Source organism: Alexandromys fortis, unplaced genomic scaffold, assembly GCF_014885135.2.
Source record: "Alexandromys fortis isolate MF-2015 unplaced genomic scaffold, M_Fortis_MF-2015_v1.1 scaffold_58, whole genome shotgun sequence".
NCBI lineage: Eukaryota > Metazoa > Chordata > Mammalia > Rodentia > Cricetidae > Alexandromys > Alexandromys fortis.
In genome coordinates, this window is record NW_026067940.1 from 4,215,730 (window position 1) to 4,239,076 (window position 23,347).

A 23,347-nucleotide genomic window follows, 5' to 3' on the forward strand; every position below is an offset into this window, starting at 1 on the left:
CAAAAACCTTACCAATTTACGCACAGTTTCCCTTAAAGCTTTTTCATCCTCAATCATAATAGCCATGTCTTTCTGAACAGTTGATGCGACTACAACATCTAGTACATCAGCTTTGGAAGCCATTTTGCATATCATCTCATCGTGGGAAAAGACACAATAACGGTGTAGCAAGCGGTAATGCTCCACACACTGTCGGCCCAATGGTAGCTGTGTTACAAGCAAAGGAAATTGGACATAGTCACCTTTTTTTTAATTTCCGAAAACTTTTGACTTATTATATATCATATTACCAAATAATGCAATCTAGGTAAAACACCTACCCCTTATTAACCCTAACCAGACTCAGATTCCCAAAACCCCATTATTTTTGTGCTCTAAAAATACAGCACACTGGGTAACTAAGTTGAAAACTGGTTAAGAAAAAAAATGACAATGTATTGACAATGAGTTAATGTGAGTAATGTGAAGTCTAATGGGAAATATTTGTACATTTCCTAAAACAACTGTGCTGAACTCCTAGGCTTCCTTTACTTCAGTGGACAATTAATACTCAAAAATTGTATGGGCAGGGGGGGGGGGGCCCTGCAGAGATGGTTCAGTGGTCAAGAGCATTGCCTGCTCTTCCAAAGGACCTGAGTTCAATTCCCGGCAACCACATGGTGGCTCACAACCATCTGTAATGAGGTCTGGTGCCCTCTTCTGGCCTGCAGGCATAAACGCAGACAGAATATTGTATGCATAATAAATTAAAAAAAAAAAACCTTTATGGTGGAAAATAAGAACTAATGCTATTTTTCAAGAGAAGCACTAGATGGCAGCACATGCCTAAATTCCAGCTCTTGTAGGCTAGAAGCAGGAAGATCTGCAATTCTAGGCCATCCTCAACTATACATGAGATTTTTAAGAGACCTTGTCTCAAAACAGAAAGCTACAAGTCTCTAAATTTTATCACACATCTTGTTACATAAAATTTCAACTCTGCAATGAACTGAAATAAACATGTCACTGAACTTTTGCATTGTGGATAATTAGGCCAATTCTACTAATATTTGTTACTAGTCTGTAATCTCTAACAACCTTCAGCTTTGTTAAGTTGTTAGACTGTTCTTCAGAAAGAGTCTTGCTACAAGTTAAAAAGTTCCCTAGAACCTGAGGTAGGAGAATGGTTTGTAACAAAGAGCTCAGGGTTAGGCTTGGTAACACAGGAAAACAAAACCATTGCTCTATCCATAAAAAGTTGATTTAAAACTTATACAATTAAAAAAAAGTTCAGTTCCTAGCAAGCATGTCAAGACTAGTCACAACCGTCTGTAAACATAATGCTTTCTCTGGCCTCTACTGGTCCAAGTACATGCCTGTGCATGTGTAGATGCAGAAAAACAAACACATACACACTTTAAAAAAGAGAGAAAGGGGTCTTGCTACAAAAGAAATGTAATGTCAACTAAAATAAGCAATGTGATACATGTCTAAATGCCATACAAGGTGTTACAAAGTACTGTATCTCATTGTAGACTGGAAAAGAACTTGCATAGTAGTCAGATGAGCAGCAAGTATACACGACAATTTTCAAAACATTATAGGCCATTTCCACAGGAAAACTGTAGATTTGAGAAAGCTCAAATTTGTAATACATACCCAATCAACAGTGCAGAAGTTAACAGCCTCGGCAAAATTAAAACCTTGGTTGAAACCACTGTGATAGGCTCTTGGAAATGTGATCACAAACTCCCCAGCACATTGATTTGTTCGATAAACCTACAGAGACAAGAATGAAGAGACTTTTTTAAGGTTTGACAGTAACATTCTCAAAGACAATTTAGACATGAACTATTATAGATGACTCACCAGAGAAACAGGACAGGACAAACATACATTTGTACATATATACCTTCTATCAATTAAAACTGAGGAGAAAAGTTACTGTGGTACAATCACCTAACTTCTGCCACAAGCTAAAGAGTATACCACAATAACTGCACTAGTTAGTTAGTCTGAACAGAAGATAGGGCTCACACCAAGTAAGGCCCCATCTAAGAGACAAGATCCTAAGGTTCAGCAAGAGTGAAGCCAAGACAAGCAGATGCTTGTGAACTGGAGGTTAGTCTGGACTGCATAGCAGGTTCCAGACCAGGAAGAATAACTAATCCATTTATTATCCTAGGCCCTGAATCCAATATTTTATTCCAATTCTGACAAATGGGAAAAAAATCCAACAAGAAAAATACTAAAAATGAAGACATGATGGGTGTTTCATACATTCAATCATTATTTTCTAAATTATAGTCCATGAACACATACTTAATGAGCCTCATATTAAAATCCTGAAATATCATGCCTGATGGTCCCTGAGGAACACCCAAATGCAGGCATACACATACACCCACAGATGTTTAACGGGAGGGAGGGTGATTAGCAGTAAAAAACAGCCAATTCTAACTGAGAAGTGGTACCCAGACAGTGTGTACATCTAGTATCCCAAGACCCTTGGTTCAGTTCCTAGCACCACCATCAATATAGTCCTACCAAGTATGACACTTTGATTAATCATTCAAAAATAAGATTATGAGATTAAATAAGATTCATTGTTCCCTCTTCTTTATGGAGTGCTAGGAATTAAATCCAGGACCTGAGCTTATTAGATATGCATTCCACTGAAAAAAAAATTCCAACCCAAATTATTCTTTTAGGTAGAAACAAGACAGCAAGAGTTGGAAACTGGGTGGGATTCAGTTCCCAGCACCCACGTGACAGCTCACAACCACCTGTAAGTTGTGTTCCAGGGGATCTGATATCTCTTCTGACCTTCAGATTCCTCATGTGCATGGAGCACATAAAAACACTCATACAAACAACACATACAAACCAAATTTATCAATATTTTTAAAAAATTTTAAAATTGGAGTTTTGATCTAACTATAACAGAAGCTAACCATTTTCTTAATAAACTATTTTGTATTTGTAACTATTTCTTACATAATTTATAGTACAGAAACCATTAGTGGTAGTGGCTATACAACCTAAAACTATGCTAAATTGTACACTGAAAAGTGCTGCACTCATTTGCAAAGCAAGTGTGTTCCTTATCCACGTATTAACTACAACAATTAAGTTTATGTTTTCTTGGTACCTGGGCCATTGGATTAGTGCTATACAGCATTAAAAAGCACCTTCTATTATCAAGTTATATTATAAAAACACTAACTTTTTAAAAAGAAAAGAAAGAGAGTAATAGAGAAGTGGGGAATAAGTGGAGTAGCAGGAGGGTTAAATCAGAACATACAGGCACTTCATGAGTCATCAGAGTATTGGGGTTCATGATGGTCACCAGCTGGTGGAGGAGATCTGGCTGGGACACAAAGAGCTCTGGAGCTAGTTTCTTCATTACATTTTCTAGCTGCTCTGCAGCATATCCTGGAACTCCATACCAGGTTTTTGGCTCACCCCTAGAAACAGATTATAAAAGTCAATCGATTTGTAATACCAACACACACAAAGTTAAGCAATTCACATTTTTTCTAATCTTGTTCTGTAAGAGTGAGCTACAAATAAATGTCCAAATCAAAGACGTAACATTAGAAATGTAGAGGATCGTATGTAGTGCATTTTCCCTTCAAGTACAAAATAGGAGTCTTTGCATCTGAGGTCATCATCATCCCAGATCCCACTTGACAAAATGCAGACATCTAGAGTTTCTAATATAAAGAATCACATTTGCTAGAGAATACACGGTTCCCACAACTTCCTTCATCAACTGAGAAAGGATGGCAGCCTTCCAGTTTCCTTTTCCCTTGCCATTCTGCTGGAAAAGGTTTAAATCAAATACAAATAAGGCAATTAGCATTTCTAAAGAGCTCTTATTCTTCAAAGCACTTTAAATTGTCAACCAATTAATCTGTGCCATCCCTGTGAGGTCTGATAAACATCATCTTCCTGTAACATCTGGGGCAATCGCCTAGGAAAGCAGAACCGAGTTGCATATTCATATGCCAGCACACGCGCGCGCTCTCTCTCTCCTCTCTCTCCTCTCTCTCTCTCTCTCTCTCTTGTGGTACATCCTCAAAGTGAGTGGGCTATGGATTTTAAAATATTTTAGTATAAGAAATAGGGGAGATGGAAACAGATGTAGAGAAAAATGGCTTTTAGGTGAAAAGTTTAAACAGTAAAGTTCAAAAGTCTACAGGGATTACAGAGGTCTAAGTATTATATTTCAGACTTCAGCACAACAAAAGGAAACTGATAGTCCCAAAGGAATATATGGGTTACCATGACTACCAAGTGAGATTTCCTGTACCAATAAAAGCTATATGGTGCTTTAACTTGTTAGTGAACACTTTACTGAATTCAGATAAAAAAAACTATACTATTCCTAGAAATATCCTATACTTGATATAACTTGATAATAAACCCAATCTAATAGAAGCTAAATTAAAAAGAACCTATTACCTTCAGACACAGGTAACTCATACCAGAAAGAGGGAAATTTCCTATTCAGCTAACACACTCCTCATAGGCTCCATATAAAATTTCTCACCAGTGAAGGTAGTTGATTGAATAGCTCCAGTGGTCTTCAATATGCCAACAGAAGGAAGAAAAGCACATGCCCACATACAACCAAGGGAGTTTCATGCCACATATATCTGCAGTAATATGAGCAAGGACAGACTGCTCCATCACTGGCATATTGTTCAAATTCCAGCCACTATCAAGATACTCCTAAAATGAGCCAGAAAAAAAAGGTGATAAAGTTATATTTGTACCATGCTAACTCTTTAGAGATGTTTATTTTTTTCCTTTCTTATTTTCTTATATTTATTATATTGGTATGGTATACATGTATGCAATGACTAAAGGAGGACAAAAAAGGACATCAAATACTCGAGCTAGAGACAAACACAGGCAATTGTGAGCAACTTGACCTGGGTGCAGGAAACAGCCCGGGTCCTCTAGAATGGAAGCAAGTGCTCTTAAAATTGCTGAGTCACTTCTTCAGCCCCTAGAATTCCATTGCTAAGGGTTGTCTAAAGAGCTCCTACAGCCCTGCCTTTAATCCCAGTACTCAGGACACAGAGGCAGGTGGATCTCTATCAATGGAAAGTCAGCCTGATTTACAGAGTGAGTTCCAGAATAGCCAAGTCTGTTTCACAGAGAAATGTTGTCTCAAAAAAACAAAACAAGCTAGACGATGGTGGTACAGGCCTTTAATCCCAGCACTCAGGAGGCAGAGGCAGGCGGATCTCTGTGAGTTTGAGGCCACCATAGTCTAAAGAGCTAGTTCCAGGGCAGCTAGGGTTAAGGCTGTCACACAAAGAAACCAGTCTTAAAAAACAAACAAACAAACAAAAACAAACAACCCCCTCCCAAAAAGCCAGGTCAAACCAAACAAAAACAAAAACAAAAAAAAGGATAGAGCTCCTTTAAATAAAATGAAGGACTTAAGGTCAAAGTAGGATGACCTCTAACTCTATATGGTATCTGGTTAGGACCTTAAATAAGTGGACTTGAATTTTATAGACACACACAACTTCCCTTGTGTTGTTTTAGGATATAGGAGAACTGAGCATGAAGTTTAAAACATGAAGGAAGACATGAGTTCAAAACCAGGCCAACTAATCTATCTCATTAGTGAGGAGTTGGAATAGTGTAATGTCTGGGAAGAGGGAAGTGAGGAGATGAAAAGCAGGGAGGGAGCATCACACTAATACATCCTATTTTCTTGTTCTAGGGCTGGTTTCCCATGTGAAGACAAATCAAGCTGGACACACGATTAAATACTTCTCCATGTGTATGTAAAATATAAAATGAATACCACACATATGCATACACATTAAAAATCTGACTGCCCACAGAACAGATATAAAAATAGTTTGGCTATAGGAGTCCACTACAATGGAAACTTATAAACATTAAAGTTAAGTAAGAACTCAATTCCTCAGGTTTTTTTTTTTTTTTTAAAGAACTCAGGGTTAGACCCTGAAGAAAAGGTGGTAATAATGTTCCGTCATCACCATTCTGTAGCACATAATCAGGACTAGGATTTTGAGGACTTAATTTTTCTTGAATTACTTAAAAATCCAGTAATTAAGACTGTGCTGAGAGTAATTATAAATACTTAAACTGACAAAACAGAATTTCAACATACACTTCCCGAGGCACTTGCAGAGACTTTCAATTGTTACACTGAAGATGTCACCACTCCAGTATTCTGCCCTTTAGATGTAGAGCTACACCTCACACTTCAAGTTCCTACAGTCAGAGCCTACCTCTTCCTCAGGAGAAACCTTGATTTTCCCATCTCGTACAGGAAAGCCACTGCCAAACTCCTTTGAAGCGATATCAGCTCCATACTCCACAGTGACATCTTCTTCAATAGTGCTTACCAGTCGCCAAAACTCCTTCTCCACCAGCTCTGTAGGAACCATCTGGAAGGACGAGGAAATTCAAAGAATGGTTTTTCCGTTCATTGACAATGACAGATTGTTAATGACTGGCTAAGAGATGGGAATCACAGGTTAACATGCTAAGGAAAAAAAATCTGTCCATAATTTCCCACAGGTGACTCGAGAAATTCAGACAACAACTCTGTTTTCTAAAATAAATTTTATTAAGAACTGTTAAGTATTGATTAAGAACCCATGTTACCAACTAATTTGGGCTCATATGGGCTCAGAAACTGAATGAAATACCAGGGAGCCTGCATGGGAACAACTTAGGCCTTCTTCATGTTAGAGTTGTGTAACAGGGTCTTATTGTTAAGACCACTAACACTAAAAGCGGGGGCTGTCTCTGACTCTGTTGCCTGCTCTTGGGAGCTATTTCTCCTACCAGATTGCCTTATCCAGCCCTAATACAAGTACCTAGTCTCACTGCAACTAGGTTAGATGATATTCATGGGAGACTCAGCAGGAGTGGGGGTAGATAGATGGGAGGGGAGGCGGGAGAAGAAACTTTGGTTGTGATGTAAACACAAGTAAATATGGGGTTGGAGAGATGGCTCAGCAGTTAAGAGTACTGACTTTTCTTCCAGAAGACCCGGGGTTCAATTCCCAGCACCCACATGGCAGCTGACAACTGTATATAACTACAAGATCAGACAAACATGAAGGCAAAACACCAATACATATAAAATAAAAATTAAATTATTTTCTAAAAAAAACAAACCAACAAAAACCATGAAATTTAAAAAAAAAAATCATGTTACTTGATCACGAACCCAACCACAACTACAAAGAGAGGCCTTCAAGGAAAGGAAAAGGACCTATTTTGTTTTTTTGTTCTTCTTTTTTAATAATCTGAAATAAACTTGTTGTTGTAATAGAATAAGAAATTGCAGAATATAAACAAAAAAATCATTGCCTCAGCACATCCAACAACACAATAAAGCTATCAGAGTGTCAAGGAACTATTCTTAGTAGAGGCAAAGAACTTATATGTCTGAACCTTAGTGTCTTCAAGCTTTTAGGTAAAATAAGATCCAATAACATAGTATAAACCAGTCAACATGACTATTATGCAAATATATAGGAAAATATTAAATGTATAAGGAGTCAAAAATAAAACTTCAACCTGGACGGTGGTGGTGCACACCTTTAATCTCAGTACCTGAAAGGCAGAGGCAGGCGAATCTCTGTGAATTCAACGCCAAACTGATTTACAAAGTGAGTTCCAAGGCAGCCAGAGCTACACTCAGAGGAAATCCTGGCTCAAAAAGGAAAAGAAAAAGAAAAAGAAAAGTTTCCTTCTGTACAGTGGCTGCCAAAGTGCAATTTATTCATGTCCTTATGGCTTCAATGAATGGAGCTTTTCTTTCACCAGTAATAGAGTTGCAGAGAAGCTGTCTACAGTATCTCGATTAACTCGTTTTTTCTTCATTATCTAACTCAGGTGTGGAAGTGCCCCCTTTAATCCAGCATTTGGGAGGCAGAGAGAGGCACAAGGATTCAAGAGTTCAAGGCTGGCTTGGTCCACACAGGGAATTCCAAGCTAGCTCAGGCTACATAATTGAGACTCAATCCCAGAAAAGTAAGATAAAATAAATTTTAAATCACAGTTTAGTTGGGCTGGAGAGATGGCTCAGCAGTTAAGAAAACTGGCTGTTCTAGAGGATCCAAGTTCAGTTCCCAACACACACATGGCAGCTTACATCTGTCTGTAAAACGTCAAGATCTGACACCCTCACAGAGATACATGTACACCAACGCACACAAAATCAAAACAAATACATTTTTTAAAAAATCACAGCTTAGTAACATGTCTTGACACATGGTGCCAAACCTAGTGACTTGTGTTCAATCCCTAGAACACAAATAGGAGAAAACTTCCACAAGTCGTCTTTGATTTCCATGTGCACATTGTTGCACAAGTACCCCCAAAAACACACAAAAGTAAACAAACTAGTAACAAAATTTTTAAAATTCTAAACCAAATTAGTATAAGTCTACATACGTGGACTGGCATGTTGAAGTAATCAGATTTAAATGAATCTGCCATTTCCCCAAATGTACGGAGAGTATAATCCCTTGCTGCTTGTTCAAAGCCAAATGCTTCTTGTGGCTTGCTACATTCCTGCATAGGAAAAAGAAAATTAGTGTTCTAGGTGGCATTTGAAAACACCAAGTGTATCTAGCCAATAGTCACAAGGATAATTTTTTTTTAAGATTTAAGATTTTGTTTCATTCTATTAGGTCTTCATTAGAAAAATTAATATGTTAAAGAATGAGATTGTTCCAGTTAGTAAACAACTTTTATTTGGTACTGAGAAATTAAGGTATGTTTTAACACTCTTAATTTTTTTTCCACACTAGGTAACTTATTTATTGTATGTTTGCCATCTTTATTTTTTAACTTTGATTTGCTTTCAGGATCAAATGTCTTGTACTAAAAAACGAGAGGAATAATATTCAAGAACTTAAACTATAAAACCAACATAAAATATATCAAAATAGAAATAATCAGATGGAGCCGGGCGGTGGTGGCGCACGCCTTTCATCCCAGCACTTGGGAGGCAGAGGCAGGCGGATCTCTGTGAGTTCGAGACCAGCCTGGTCTACAGAGCTAGTTCCAGGACAGGCTCCAAAGCCACAGAGAAACCCTGTCTCAAAAAACCGCAAAANAAAAAAAAAAAAAAAAAAAAAAAAAAAAAAAAAAGAAAAGAAAATCAGATGGAAACAAACTAAATTTCAGACCGGAACATTTAATGGTAACCAAATAATGCTATCAAAACCAAAAAAGCGGGGCTGGAGAGATGGCTCGGTGGTTAAGAGCATTGCCTGCTCTTCCAAGGGTCCTGAGTTCAATTCCCGGCAACCACATGGTGGCTCACAACCATCTGTAATGAGGTCTGGTGCCTTCTTCTGGCCTGCATGCATACACACAGACAGAATATTGTATACATAATAAATAAATAAATATTTTAAAAAAAAAAAACAACCAAAAAAGCACTAATTTAACAGAGGCAATATAAAACTGCCCTACATAATGCAGTCAATATCTGAGTATCAGACTCATTTGTAAGATCATCTCTACCTTGATATTAAACATCTGAACATTTTAAATTTTAACACCACAGACCCTTTCCGCATTCCATAATAACCTGTCCTGTGGAGCCATCGCATGTGACACAATGGCTATACAGAAATCCTTTAGGACCTTTAAAGCTAAGCAGCATAATAAAAAACTTCTTAGTATTATATGTAATTCTAACACAAAACGTAACATTACAATGATTAAGTACTTCCTCCTAAGGATAAAAAAGAATTCTGTTACATTTTGTTAAAATATCAGCACTATATACATACTACATCAAAAATATTTAAGATAAAAAGCAAATTACTAAAATTAGTTGCTTAATATATTTCCATTTGTTTAAAACAGTAATGTCTGGGACTAAGGAGATGACCCTGTCAATGAAGTGCTTGCCACACATACATTAAGGACCTGACTCTATATCCTGAGAACCCAAAATCCTTGTCCCAGTGCTTGGTGGGAAGGGTAATGAAGAAAGGCAGATCCTTAAAGCTCCTGTCTAGTCACTCTTGTGCTTCAGGCTCAGCAGAGACCCCGTCACTGGTGAACTTGTGTACACATGCATACTAATAAATAAAAGTATCCCTCACCAACATAGACTCATACACGCAGAGTAAGAGAATAAAAACTCTGGATGAATATATACACTAAGACATTAATAAAATAGTTACCCATGTCCTGTGAAATCATCTAAGTTGTTAAGAATATATTGTTTTACAATGAATTTGTTGGTGAATAAATGAATAAAATGTAATTGTCTAAAAAAAAATTTCTGCCTCTGAACACACATATTATATAGACACATACACATACTGTGGAACTTTGTAAGACCTCTTTCCTATTCACTTCTGCTTTGTTTTGTTTTGTTTATTGCTTTTTTTTTGAGACAGGGTTTTCTCTGTGTAACAAGCACTTGCTGTCTGGAACTCACGCTGTAGAGCAGGCCGGCCTTGAACTCAGAGAGATCCACCTACCACTGCCTCCTAAGTGCTGGGATTAAAGGTATGCTCCACTACCAACCAACTCCTGTTCACTTCTAAGCCTAGTTTTGTTCATGGACTTTATTATTGCTAAAATTAAAACCCACAGGCAAAGAAAAATGTTCCAAAAACAATTTTATTTCTCAGTCATTAATTCTTACCTGAGCCAAACACTTAGGACACCTCCAGTCTCCCTTAGGAACATCATGGAGAGGGGGAATCAAGCAGAAGGTATGATAACTGTCATCACAGCCGTCACACAGGAGGAGCCGATCCTCATCATTGCCGCTGCCACATAAGAGGCATACATACAGGTCCACCTACAGCAATGGAAAAAATATAAAACAAAGGAGTGTGATTTTGTGATGTGGGATTTCCCTCTGTGTGCTATGATTACCATTAATGAATAAAGAAATTGCTTTGGACCTCTTAACAGGGCATAACTTAGCTAGGAGGGGGAAACTAAACTGAATGCTAAGAGGAAGAAGGGTGGAGTCAGAGAGAAGCGATGGAGCACTGGGATCTTTAGCCGGTAAGTCACTGTCACGTGGCGATACACAGATTCATAGAAATGGGTTAAATTAATATGTAAGAGTTAGCCAATAAGCAGCTAGGGCTAATGGGCCAAGCAGTGTTTTAATTAAAACAGTTTCTGTGCGGTTATTTTGGGTCTAAGCTAGCTGGGTGGCCAGGAACCAACAAGCAGCTTTCCTTACAATAATTTTGTGGATTCTTTTTTTCATTTTATGTTATGTTATTCTGAGGGTCTCCAGGTAACAAGTGGCCTCTTAGCTGCTTAGTTGAGGATAACCTTGAATTTATGTTCCTGACTCCACCTTAAGTATTGGGATTACAGGTGTGTATCACCACACCTTGTTTTCATGCTGTTGAGGAATTAAGTTTAGATTCACAAGCATGCTACTACTAGGCAAGTATTCTACCAGATAGTCATGTGCCAACCAATAGGGTTGTATATTCACACACACACACACACACACACAAAATCTTACCACATTTTTGGGAATATGTGTATCTGTGTATGCATACCACAGTCCACATGTAAAATTCATTTCTCGCACTCACCCACCCCCATGGCCGGCTGTCTGTCTGTCTGTCTGTCTGTCTGTCTGTCTCTCTCTCACACACACACACATTGAATCAGTAGAAGATGTATTGGCCAATGCCTTGAGTTTATATCCTGCAGAACTGCAAAAATTGTTAAAATATGGAATCTATGATATTTTATTATGGTAGCCATTTCCCCAAATATAACATTAATAACATACTAACAGAAAGCTGACATGATGTCTAACTTGTTAAATCTGTTTATAATCACAGGGAAAAAAATCTGAACTCCACACATTTTCTTACTGTATTTCTTGTGGTATGGTGGGAGAGGAACAGTGAGATCATTTCCAATTTAAAAAAACTACTGTCAGGATCTTTCAGGGAAGGTCAATTTTTTTTTTTTTTTTTTTTTTTTACACAGGTGAAATTCTGTTTGTCTTTTGGCTTTCGGAGACAAATTCAACTCTGTAACCCATGTTAGGGCTGAACTCTTAGCAATCTTTCTGCCTCACCCTCCAGTACCAGGATTGCAGGAGTGAGCCACCACTTCTAGTATAAGCATGACTTTCTTTTTCTTTTTCGAGACAGGGTTTCTCTGGTTTTGGAGCCTGTCCTGGAACTAGCTCTTGTAGACCAGGCTGGTCTCGAACTCACAGAGATCCGCCTGCCTCTGCCTCCCAAGTGCTGGGATAAAAGGCGTGCGCCACCACCGCCAGGCCAAGCGTGACTTTCAACAAACGTTCCAACTGAGAGTTTAAGTCTCCAGCACTCAATCTACCAAAGCCCTACCCCCCAATGCCTCCTTTCCTTTGCTTCCTCACTTCTTGTTCCTTTTCACCCTTACTAGTAGTTAAGAGGTACAAAACATAAATTTGACTATTGATCTACCCTTCAGCTCATCAGCAGGTAGGCTAATGATTTGTGAACCGTTCAATGTTCTTCATTACTATCCAGTATGAGCTGAACAAATTCCAAAAAAATCGTAACTGCCAATGCTAACTAGAATCCGGTTACCTCCTTACTTATAAATTGATTAAACAGACATTAAAATATCTTTCCTTTGTTGATATTAAGTTAACCGATACTAAGTAATGTACATAAGTATATGCTTATAAATATAGGGATTATTGAAAGGGGGGCAGGGAAATACAGGCTAGGGATGAAGTTCAGTGGTTGAGTACTTGTGTAGTATATACAAGGTCTGAGTTACATATAAAATATGCTGTTCATTTCCCAGAGCTGGGTATGTAGCTCAGTGGCAGAGTGCTTGCCAAGTGCAAGTCCCCACCAGAGTGAGAGGGAAGGAGGAAGAAATGGTGGACTTCTACAATCCCAGCTACTCAGAAGGCTGGGACAGAATTACAAATCCAAGGCCACCTTGAATATGAAGAAATCCTGTTTCAAAAGAAAAAAAAAGCAAGTAATCAAAGGAGGAAAAGAAAATGGGGTAAAGGAGAAAGGTTAAGTGTCACTCACAGCATTGGTGGCTTTTTTAGACCGACTCTTGGGCTTTTCCTTCTCACTTTCTAACACGCAGTCTTTCTTCTCAGTGGGTTCTTGCTTGACATTACTTTTCATTTCTTTCTCTACAGGAGGCAACCCAAAATTAGTTCTTTCTGTATGTGCTATACTCATGTCTGCCCCCTAGCCCACCTCATCCTCTCACTCCTCTCCCAGCATGAACTATACAAACAAAATTCCATGTTAGTTTTCATTTTAATGATAGTTTTCATTTTAGTGACACCTAGGATTACTACCTACAAGAGCACAAATACTGAGTAGGATAAAATACAAACTGACCTCAAATTCTAGTATGTAAGTTCTATTATGAATATGCTGTTTACATGTGTGTGTGCCTTCAAAATTGGAACTACAGTGTTTGCTTATGAATAAGGCATGTGCAGGGCATGGAAGCATATACCTTTAATCTCAACACCCAGGAGGCAGAGAAAGAATGATCTCTGTGAGTTCCAGTCCAGTCAGAGCTATATAGTGAGACCAACCATGTCTCAAAGAAAAATTAACAAGAACAACAAGACATGCTTCTCCTGCTCGTGACAGGGATATCAAAAATTCACCACAGGTCTCTACCACATAATACACTGTCTCTTTATAATCGAAGATGATTTCCTGTTTCCAAAACCTGGTAATTTTGGTTAAACTGAGCAATCAAGTATTGAACCATCAAGTGATTCATTTACAACAAACCCATCTCAAAGAACATAAGAATTATCTCTAGAAGCTAGAGAGATGGCTCAGCGATTAAGAGCACTGGTGTTCTTCCAGAGGTCCCAGCAACCACATGGTGGCTCATAATCATCCATAATGAGATCTGGTGCCCTCTTCTGGCCTGTATACAGAACACTGTATAACAAATAAATAAATCTTAAAGAATTTTAAGTCTCTATACAACTAGTTATAGGTTGAGCCAGGACTCAGATTCACAGCTGTTTAGTTCCCGCTATATTGTGTTGCTTTTTCGCTAACACATTAATGTCTATGAAGAACTCATTTTAGCACTGCATTTGCATATGCCCATGTGTACATGCAAAATAGAACTTATCCTATGTGAACTACAAATGTGCCTCTAGCCATGTCTGGTGGCATATTCCCATAATGCCAGCACTTGGGAGACAGAAGCAGGGAGGGTCATGGCTGAAGAGTTTGAGGCCAGGCAAGAATACACAGAAGATCTTTTAAAAAAGAGAGAGAGAGGGCTGGAGAGACGGCACAGGGGTTAAGAGCATAGGCTGCTCTTCCAGAGGACCTGAGTTCAATTCCAAACAACCACATGGTGGCTCACAACCATCTGTAATGAGATTTGGTGCTCTCTTCTGGCCTGCAGGCATGTGTGCAGGCAGAACACTGTATACATAATAAATAAATAAATTTAAAAAAGAAAGGGGAAGTGCAAGAGAAAAAAAAAGAGAGAGGATGGGAAAAGAAAGCACGGAAAACAACACCTATCTCAAACCTCTCTCAAAGCCTCTATCAAGTGACAACCATGTAAGCTGATAAAGTCTCTCCTTGGCCTGAAATAAAAAGGAACCTACACTTTTCAACTCGTCCTTTAAGTGATTTATTGGAACTACATTTCAAAGCAGCATCTATATTCCAAATACGCTTATTTTTCCATTTTCATCCTATTGGCCCGTTAATTGTGAGAATAAAGACAATATAGTAAGATTTTGTTTCTCAAAACCAGCAAGGTGACAAAAGAAATAATTGCGGTCATCATTTTTACTTTCTTTCTTATTCATGGATAAACTTTCTTACCATTTTCACATTTTAGAGTTGGACAACCCATTCGGCGTCTCAGATTATGAGTCCTAGCTTCTGTTGCCTCTTCGGGTTCTATTTTAATATTCATAGCCTAAAAAAATTGTCATATATTAACATATATTAACATTTTCTTCTATTTGTTACTAGTTAGTAATTCAGAAGACACCTTGTTCTCCTCTTAGAATATCCTATTTCTGAAATTACTTTTATACACAAACTAAAAAGAGTATTCTCCAATAATACAGGTTTTGTGGAGGAACAGAAAAAAAAATTGAAATCAAATTATTAGCTGTGTTACTACCCAAAATGAAAATAACATAACAAGATCATCTAGAAGCTTTGCTTTATTACCAAACCTGAAACAATTATAAAAACATCACAATTTCAACTTCTAAAATTTTGCCAACCTCTTCAAAGGTCTACCAATATTTGTAGAAACTTTGCTTCCACAACTGTCAATGACTTTTTTACTCTTCTTCTTCTTCTTTTTAAAGACAGGGATCACAGACTAGCCTGGACCACATATTCTGCACAGTTGTTTGTTCAGTTCTGACTAACAACTAAGCAGCTTCCCAGGCAACACAGAATGAGTGCTTCCACACTTTCCCCTTTGTAAAGGCACCATCCCCGTTGCTGGTGTAAAAACCCAACAGTGTGAAGTATCCCTTTGACATTACCAAGGTTAAAAACTACAAAGCACTTACAGAAGAGAGAAAGTCAATGATAAATAGCTATCAACACTAAACTCAAGAAATGCTAATCAACCCCAGGAAGTACTGACCTCTGCTCTCATGCGCTTTGCTCGGCGGGCTGGAGGACAGGTTTCTGAGGGCTGTACAGACTGCCTCTGGGGAATGTCATGGGGTTTGTACTCCTTGTCCTTTGTATCTGACGTCAGGTTAGGCTTCTGAAGACACTACAAATAAAACAGTTGCACTAATGAATTTTCTTCTTCCCACCATAATGTGTGTGTGTGTGTGTGTGTGTGTGTGTGTGTCTATCTCAAAACAAAAAAAAAATTGGTTTTACATGGTTTCTCTGTGTAACAGCCATGGGTGTCCTGGAACTCACTTTGGTAGACCTGACTGGCCTCAAACTCAAGAGATTTGCCTTCCTCTGCCTCCTGAGCGCTAGGATTAAAGGCACCACTACTACAGTACAGCTAAAACATCTAAAGAAATATGAAGTCAAATCTAAAGTATCATACAGACATTTAAATGTTTAATTTTCTTTTTTTTCTTCAGCATGACTTAGATTTATTCAATTGCTTTATCTCCTCAGGTTTAAAAAGCCATGGCAGGCCTGCCATGGCGGCGCACATCTGTAATCCCAGTACTCAAGAAAGTTGAAGCAGAAAGACTCTAGACAATTAGTGAGAACCTGTCTCAAATATATAAAAAAGAATTACCTCATGAATTTAATAATTTTTTCTCGATTTTTATAATCCTGCAGACTCTTACATGACCTGATATGACTAACAGCACTATAATCAAAATTATCCTGAGTTGAGAAAATAGGTCCTCTGACTATAAAGTGGCCTTTCTAGGATTTCCATTTACCTCATTATATATTCATGACAAAGATTAATAGATAATTCACAGAAAACCATTTGATTTTTGCAGGGCCTCTTTAATCTCTGCAATCAGGAGTCAGAGGCAGATTGATCTCTATAGGCCAATCAGGTTTACACAGTGAGTTCCAGGCCAGCCAAGGCATCATAGTGAGATTCTGTTTCAAAAAGAAAAATACTGTCCTTATAACATCAGATGTAAAAATGTCCCCATGGGTTCCTATGTTTGTAATACTTGGCTCTCCCTGCCCCCCTCCCCCCGCCCATTAATAACATTATTTTAGGAGGCTGTATGGCCTTTAGTAGTCGGTGTCTATCTGGAGAAAATGTTGATCAAAGGGTCAACTTACAGACCTGTTTAATTAGCATCTATGCCTGTTTCCTGGCCCAGCATGAGGAGTCCCAACCATACCATCTCAAGGATACTGGTCTTATAATTAACACACACTTTATGTCTTCTTGAGAAGTAGGATTAGAGGTGGTTGATAACATTATACCATAATCCCCTTATCCCACAGAGACAGCCACTCTCCTTTAGGACTTTCAGAAAACATGGTGATGCAAGAGCAAGGTTGTGTTCCATTATGCCCGTACACCTTTTTTTTTTTTTTTTTTTTTTTTTGGCCTTTGAGACTCAGTCTCATGCAGCCCAAGTTGACTGTGAATTCACTGTATAACCAACAACAATCTTGCCGGGCGGTGATGGCGCACGCCTTTAATCCCAGCATTCGGTAGGTAGAGGCAGGCGGATCTTTGTGAGTTCGGATCTCTGTGAGTTCGAGGCCAGCCTGGTCTACAAGAGCTAGCGCCAGGACAGGCTCCAAAGCTACAGAGAAACCCTGTCTTGAAATACCAAAAAAAAAAAAAAACCAACAATAATCTTGAACTTCTGATTCTCCTGCCTGTGTCTGAGTGCATGTGCCACCATGACAGCAGACAACCATTCTCCCAACTGAGCTACAATCCTCAGCCTTTTTTAGAAAACTTTCTACAAGGAATATGCATCAGTAATTAGAATATATTGGTATATAGTAGGTTAAAACAAACACTTGAGTTATATATACAATGTTTATGAAATCAATCTTGAAATCCCTACCCTTTGTTTACTTATCTTACTACACAAGCCTAGGCTTTTGTAAAAAGGCAATATTTCCTTGCCTTAACTTCTGGTGTGCTAGGGATACAAACACAGCAGAGCTTTTAAGTGCTTTTTGTAAAGAAGCACTTGCTTTGTAAACAAGACAACTAACAAGTTTCTAAAATGCTGCAACTCATAATTCAGCTAAGATCTTCTTTCCCTTACTCATTGAACCTCCACACATAGGAGAATTCAAACAAAGAAAAGTTAATCATTATGGGGCAACTATTTATAAAATGTAACTATAAAAGAGAGGCAAATCTAGTACATGGCCCACGACTATAATCCCAGCACTTGGGAGGCTGAAGTAGGAGAAACACATGTCCAAGGACAGACCAGGATACATACTGTGATGGTTAACACAGCCAACTTGAGAGGATTTTAGCATCACCTGAGAGACAAGCATCTGGGCATTGTGTAAAGCGTTTTCTAGATTTGGTTAATTAAGGTAGGAAGAAGCACACTAACTGTGGATAGCACCAACTCACGGGCAGGGGCTACCAGGAGGCATAAAGGAAAAAGGCAACATAAGCAAGAGCATTTTGTTTGTTTTGTTTTATTTTGTTTTTTGAGACAGGGTTTCTCTGTAGCTTTGGAGCATGTTCTGCAACTAGCTCTTGTACACCAGGCTGGCCTCAAACTCAGAGACCCCCTGCCTCTGCCTCCCAAGTACTGGGATTAAAGGCGTGTGCCACAACCACTCAGCTAACCAAGAGCATTTTTATCTGTTTCTTGACTGCAGATACAAAGTGAACAGATATTTTATGCTTCTGAGACCATGCTTTCCTGCCAAAATGGACCATAAACTCAAATTTGCCCCAGTTGGTTTGGTCGGGTATTTTGCTGAAGCAACAATAAACTCATACAGTAAGACATTGTCTCAAAATGAGTGATATCATCCAAGGCTGACTAAACACTAACATACTTTTTGTTTTGTTTTTTCAAGAGAGAGTTTCTCTATAGCTTTGGAGCCTATACTGGAACTTGGTGTGTAGACCAGGCTGGCCTCAAACTCAGAGATACTCCTGCCTCTGCCTCCCAAGTGCTGGAATTAAAAGTGTGCGCCACCACTGCCCGGCTAACATACATTTTTTGTTTTGTTTGCTTTTCAAGACAGGGTCTCTCTTTTTAACAGTCCTAGCTGTCCTGTAACTAGCTCTTGTAGACCAGGCTGGCCTTGAACTCAGGATCCACCTACCTCTGCCTCCCATATGCCACTACCTGGCTTTAACATACATTTTTAAATGGAGAGAGGGATTGGGGTGAAGCTCCATCAATAGAATGCTTGTCTCATATGCATAAAAGACCTGGGTTGAACCTCCAGCATGGTATGAACTGAGAATGGAGGTGCATGCTGTGATCCCATCACTTGGTAGGTGAAGGCAAGATGGTTAGAAATTCAAAGTCATCCTTAAATATACAACAAGTTGAGGTCAGTCTGTGACACAAAAGACCTTGTCTCAAAATAAAAGCCAAGTGTGGCAGCACCTATAATCCCATCACTTAGGCAGAGACAAGCATTATCTCGGTGAGCTCAAGGCTTGCCTGGTTTAAATTAAAATTATAAAACAGCAAGGGCTACACACAAACAACATCCCAACTTGGGAGACTGGGTGATACAGTCAGTGGTAAGGTAGCATGGGCAGAGCTTGTTTGATCACCAGTATGCAAAAATAAAAAAAAAAAAAACTGAGTATAAAGTTATCAGACAAGCCACTTTTAGTCTAAAAAAGAAGTTCAAAAAAATAGAAAACAAAGATGCTATGAAAATATATAGGACTTAGCATTCTAGGTGTTACTGGTCTATAGGATTAAGATAGAATTTTTATTATTGTTCTGACCTGAGAAACTATCAGTCTTTCCATTGCACAGAAATAGTTCCAGTTATAGGACTGACGACTGCTCTAGTAACAGAATGTCAAACCATGCAAATGGACTGACACTCCTTTCTACCAGAGCCCTGAAATACGGGGTCGGTGTTACAGCATTTACCCGAAACTGCTGAGAGTTTGACCCGGCATCAAATCCTCTCTCCTTTATAAACCTGACACCCTCCCTGGAAATCCCAGTCAGCAACTGTTAGCCCACTTAAATCACAGGTCACACTTTTTTGTGACAACCAGGGATGCTTGAAATAGCATATGCCATTTTTTAAAAATATGTAATAATCAAGTCCTATACTAAAATACAGATTTTAGCTGTTTTTGACAGTAAAAAGGCATTTTCTTTATAATCTTATTTATTCTAATATAACCTTTTAAGTTGCTCCATAACCAAAGTACTGAAATTTTTCAATCAATCAATCAATTCAGCAATGTTTTCTGAACATGATTAACATTGTCTCACTGCCCACAAAGAAAATGTACCAAACAAATAAGCAATTAAATAAAACAGGCCAAGGCTGGCTCCAACACTCACCCTCAAACTGTCTCCAGACAGGAATAAGTTGTACGGATGGAGGATTCGCTCATAATGCCCCCTGATGTGTGAACCCACAGCTTTACCAGGAGCAAAACCCATCTTGGTGGCAATTTTGGTCCATTTTCTATCCTTGCAAACAACTGCAAACCCACCTTCTTCTGCGACTAACTATTAACAGCAAAAAAATAGAATAAAAAAAAAAGAATAAATAAATGTTAAGAGAAAATTACTTCTAATCCCCTACACCTAGGTATGACTCTAAGAACAAAATTCCCGGTTATAATTTTCGTTGTTGTTGCTATGCTTTTTGTTTGGATGTTTTTCACTTCCTAGGTCAAAAGAAGAAAAGAAAAACTACCAGGCATTAATTTTCAACTACAATGTGAACAGCTCTTGACAGTGTGGTTCACAGACATTTCACCACTCTCAAACTACTTCTCACTTCCCCACAGAAGAATAAGGCCCCTGTCCCAGTACTTGATCCTCCTTTCTTACCTTTAAAATTTGTATTTAAAGAAGAGACAGCAAGCATGCCATCATTCCGGTACAAAGAAGTGGGACCTAGAACTGAATTATGGCCTAGCTGTTTTAGCTGAAGTCTTCTCAATTCCCTTGAGCCTTAGGTTCCACTTATCTCAACAGAAATGGGAAGGACTCTTTGCAGCATTGAGGTGTTTCAAAAGAAATAAGGCTTATAGACTAGATAGAGCTGTGATACTTAACGTAAAAAAAGAAAACTGCATTAAGACAGTTGCCCCGCACTTGCCTTATTAAGCTGGAACAGGTCTAAGATCTTCCTCTCCACATGTGGAATCTTTAAAGTACTTCCCTGTAGTTCCCAATACTTTGCAATCTGGTCCAGGAAATTCAATTTTACACGTGTTTGGGCCTAAATGTCCAAAAAAAAAAAAAAGGCATTTTTAATCTCACCTATTTTTGTTTTCCCATGGCACAAGGCTGAGCATAATCACAGGTATAAACAATCTTACCATTTTCGTCCCCCAAGTGGCTTACACTACTGGCATGTATATATTCTGATGTACTTGGTATCAATTTAAAGCTCCTGCCTATAACCTTATGCTCTTTTCACTCGTAAGACCATTTAAATACAAAACTAATTTTTATTTATTATTAAATTAAGAACAAGAGTGTTTGCTTGTCTAAGTTGTATTTAAAAAATAGGTGAGGTGCTGTCTGTCTATGCCTAAGGAAAAATATCACTGTTACATACACTGCTTATGATTTCTATATTTAGATTCTCAGTCAATATAGTTTCTGCATACAACAGAGAAATAGGCAAAGTATATAAAATATAGTTGCTCTGAATGATGTTTCAACTAAGAAAACTACACAATTTAATGTTATTTGTAAAAAAAAAAATCAGCAATGGTTTATTCTAATTTTATTGTTAATCTGCTTTTCAGGGCAGGGTTTCTCTGTAAAGTCCTGGCTGCCCTGAAACTCGAGATCATCCTGTCTCTGCCTCTCAATGCTGACATTAAAGGTGTGTGTCACCATCCCCAACTACTCTGGCCTTTCTATATTTACCTTAATTAATCCTCCTGTACACTGTGTAAATTAAGGGAAATTGGTTTAATAAAGAAGTTGACTGGCCCAAAGCTGGACTGGATAAGGTTAGGAGGACAAAACCAGGCTAAGGACTGGAAAGAGGGGTGGAGTCAGGAGTTGTTGCCCAGACATGAAGAAACAGGAGGTGCAGGATGATAGCAGGGCAATGCCACATGGCAGAATATAGATTAATATAAATGGGTTGGTTCATTTAAGTTGTAAGAGTTAGCTACAATAAAGCTGAGCTCTTGGCTTTTTAATATAATTAATATTGAGTCTCTGTGTTCATTATTTGGGAACTGGCAGGCGAGAAAGAAAAGTCTGCCTGCAAGCCTTATTTGATAATTTAAAGATCACAGGAAAACAATAAACATTATTTATGAAATCATTTCTAATCAGTTTTTGTTACCCTTAGTATAAAACACAAAGGGGACAGTTTGGGAGTTTTATCCGTGTTCAGGCAATTCCCAACGGTAATCCAAAGCTACACGTTATTACATACCTACTACTCTTTTTTCTTCGTTTCTCTTTTCTTTTCCAGGTTAGGGACTCACTATATAGTCACATTTAGCACTGAACTCACTATGTAGATCAGGCCCAACCTTGAACTAGTTATTGCCTGCCTCCACCCCCTGAGCACTGGGATTAAAAGGGAGGCACCACACCTGGCTCATACCTACCCACCTTTGTTCAACTACAAATTTTTGAAAATAGGCTAAAACGCTTCATAGACAGAAATGAAGCTCAATTGGTAGAGCACTTCTCAAGCATGCATGACACCCTGATTTAATCTCTAGCATCACATAAAACCAGAGGGGAAGGAAGGCAGGAAGACAGCTTTATAATTCAAAAGCTGGACTAGGATACAAAGTAAATTTTTGGCCAGCATGGGCTACATATCAAGACCCTTTTTCAAATTAAACAAACTTTTAAAGACTTGTAAAATACTAATATAATCAGATTTTGTTATCAAAACCTAGTATTTTCTATCTTGTACTATCTTTTTAATGTTTATGTGTATGAATGGGGTTTTTTGCATGTATGTAAATGTACAGCACACATACCAAATAGCTGCAGACCAGAAGGAAGTATCAAAAAGTATCTAGTTCCTCTGGAACTAGAGTGATGATTGGTTGTGAACCACCACATGAGTGCTAGATAGGAAATGAACCAGGGTTCACTACAAGAACAAGAAATGCTCTTAACTACTCAGCCATTTATTTATTTAGCCCTTCTATCTTGTATTTTAAAACTTTCTGTAGGGCTGGAGCGATGGCTCAGCAGTTAGTAAGAGCACTGGCTGCTCTTCCAGAGAACCTGGGTTCAATTCCCAAGCACCTACATGGCAGCTCACAGCTGTCTGTAACTCCAGTTCCAGGAGATCTAACACATATACATGCAGGCAAACATCAATACATTTAAAAAAAAGAAATTTGTAGTTCTGTAGTAAAGAAACAAACAAAAACAACTTTATCTGCTCTCTAAATAACTGACAATGCCACACTTTTCTTTGGGGAAAGTTTGTTACTAAATCTAAGTCTGGCTTAAGAATATTGGCTGTTCACAATCATCAGTAACTTCAGTCCCAGGTTATCTGATATCCTCTTCTGATTTCCAAGGACACCAGACATGCACATAATTCAGACATACATGCAGGCAAAACAGCCATACACATGAAATAAAAATTTTGAAACTTTTATCTATTTAGCCGGTAGAAGTACATGCCTTTATCCCAGCTCAAGAGGCAGAGAATGGGGGATCTCTTGAGTTTGAGGCCAGCCTGGTCTAAAGTGA

The 23,347-nt window shown here is 38.4% G+C and overlaps 1 protein-coding gene across 1 annotated transcript in view; it reads right to left on the reverse strand.

Annotated features, from left to right (window-relative positions):
- The window catches only part of Kdm5b (lysine demethylase 5B), a 67,532-nt gene that overhangs the window by 22,719 nt on the left and 21,466 nt on the right, over positions 1–23,347 (reverse strand). Inside the window, exons 3-14 of the mRNA XM_050147685.1 lie at positions 20,751–20,873; positions 19,982–20,152; positions 15,637–15,771; positions 14,850–14,946; positions 13,050–13,159; positions 10,667–10,825; positions 8,446–8,565; positions 6,264–6,422; positions 4,535–4,716; positions 3,284–3,446; positions 1,639–1,758; positions 13–207 (exon numbers count right to left, since the gene is read on the reverse strand). Coding sequence (XP_050003642.1) covers positions 13–207; positions 1,639–1,758; positions 3,284–3,446; positions 4,535–4,716; positions 6,264–6,422; positions 8,446–8,565; positions 10,667–10,825; positions 13,050–13,159; positions 14,850–14,946; positions 15,637–15,771; positions 19,982–20,152; positions 20,751–20,873 — 1,734 coding nt within the window. The remainder of the gene's footprint in view (positions 1–12; positions 208–1,638; positions 1,759–3,283; positions 3,447–4,534; positions 4,717–6,263; positions 6,423–8,445; positions 8,566–10,666; positions 10,826–13,049; positions 13,160–14,849; positions 14,947–15,636; positions 15,772–19,981; positions 20,153–20,750; positions 20,874–23,347) is intronic.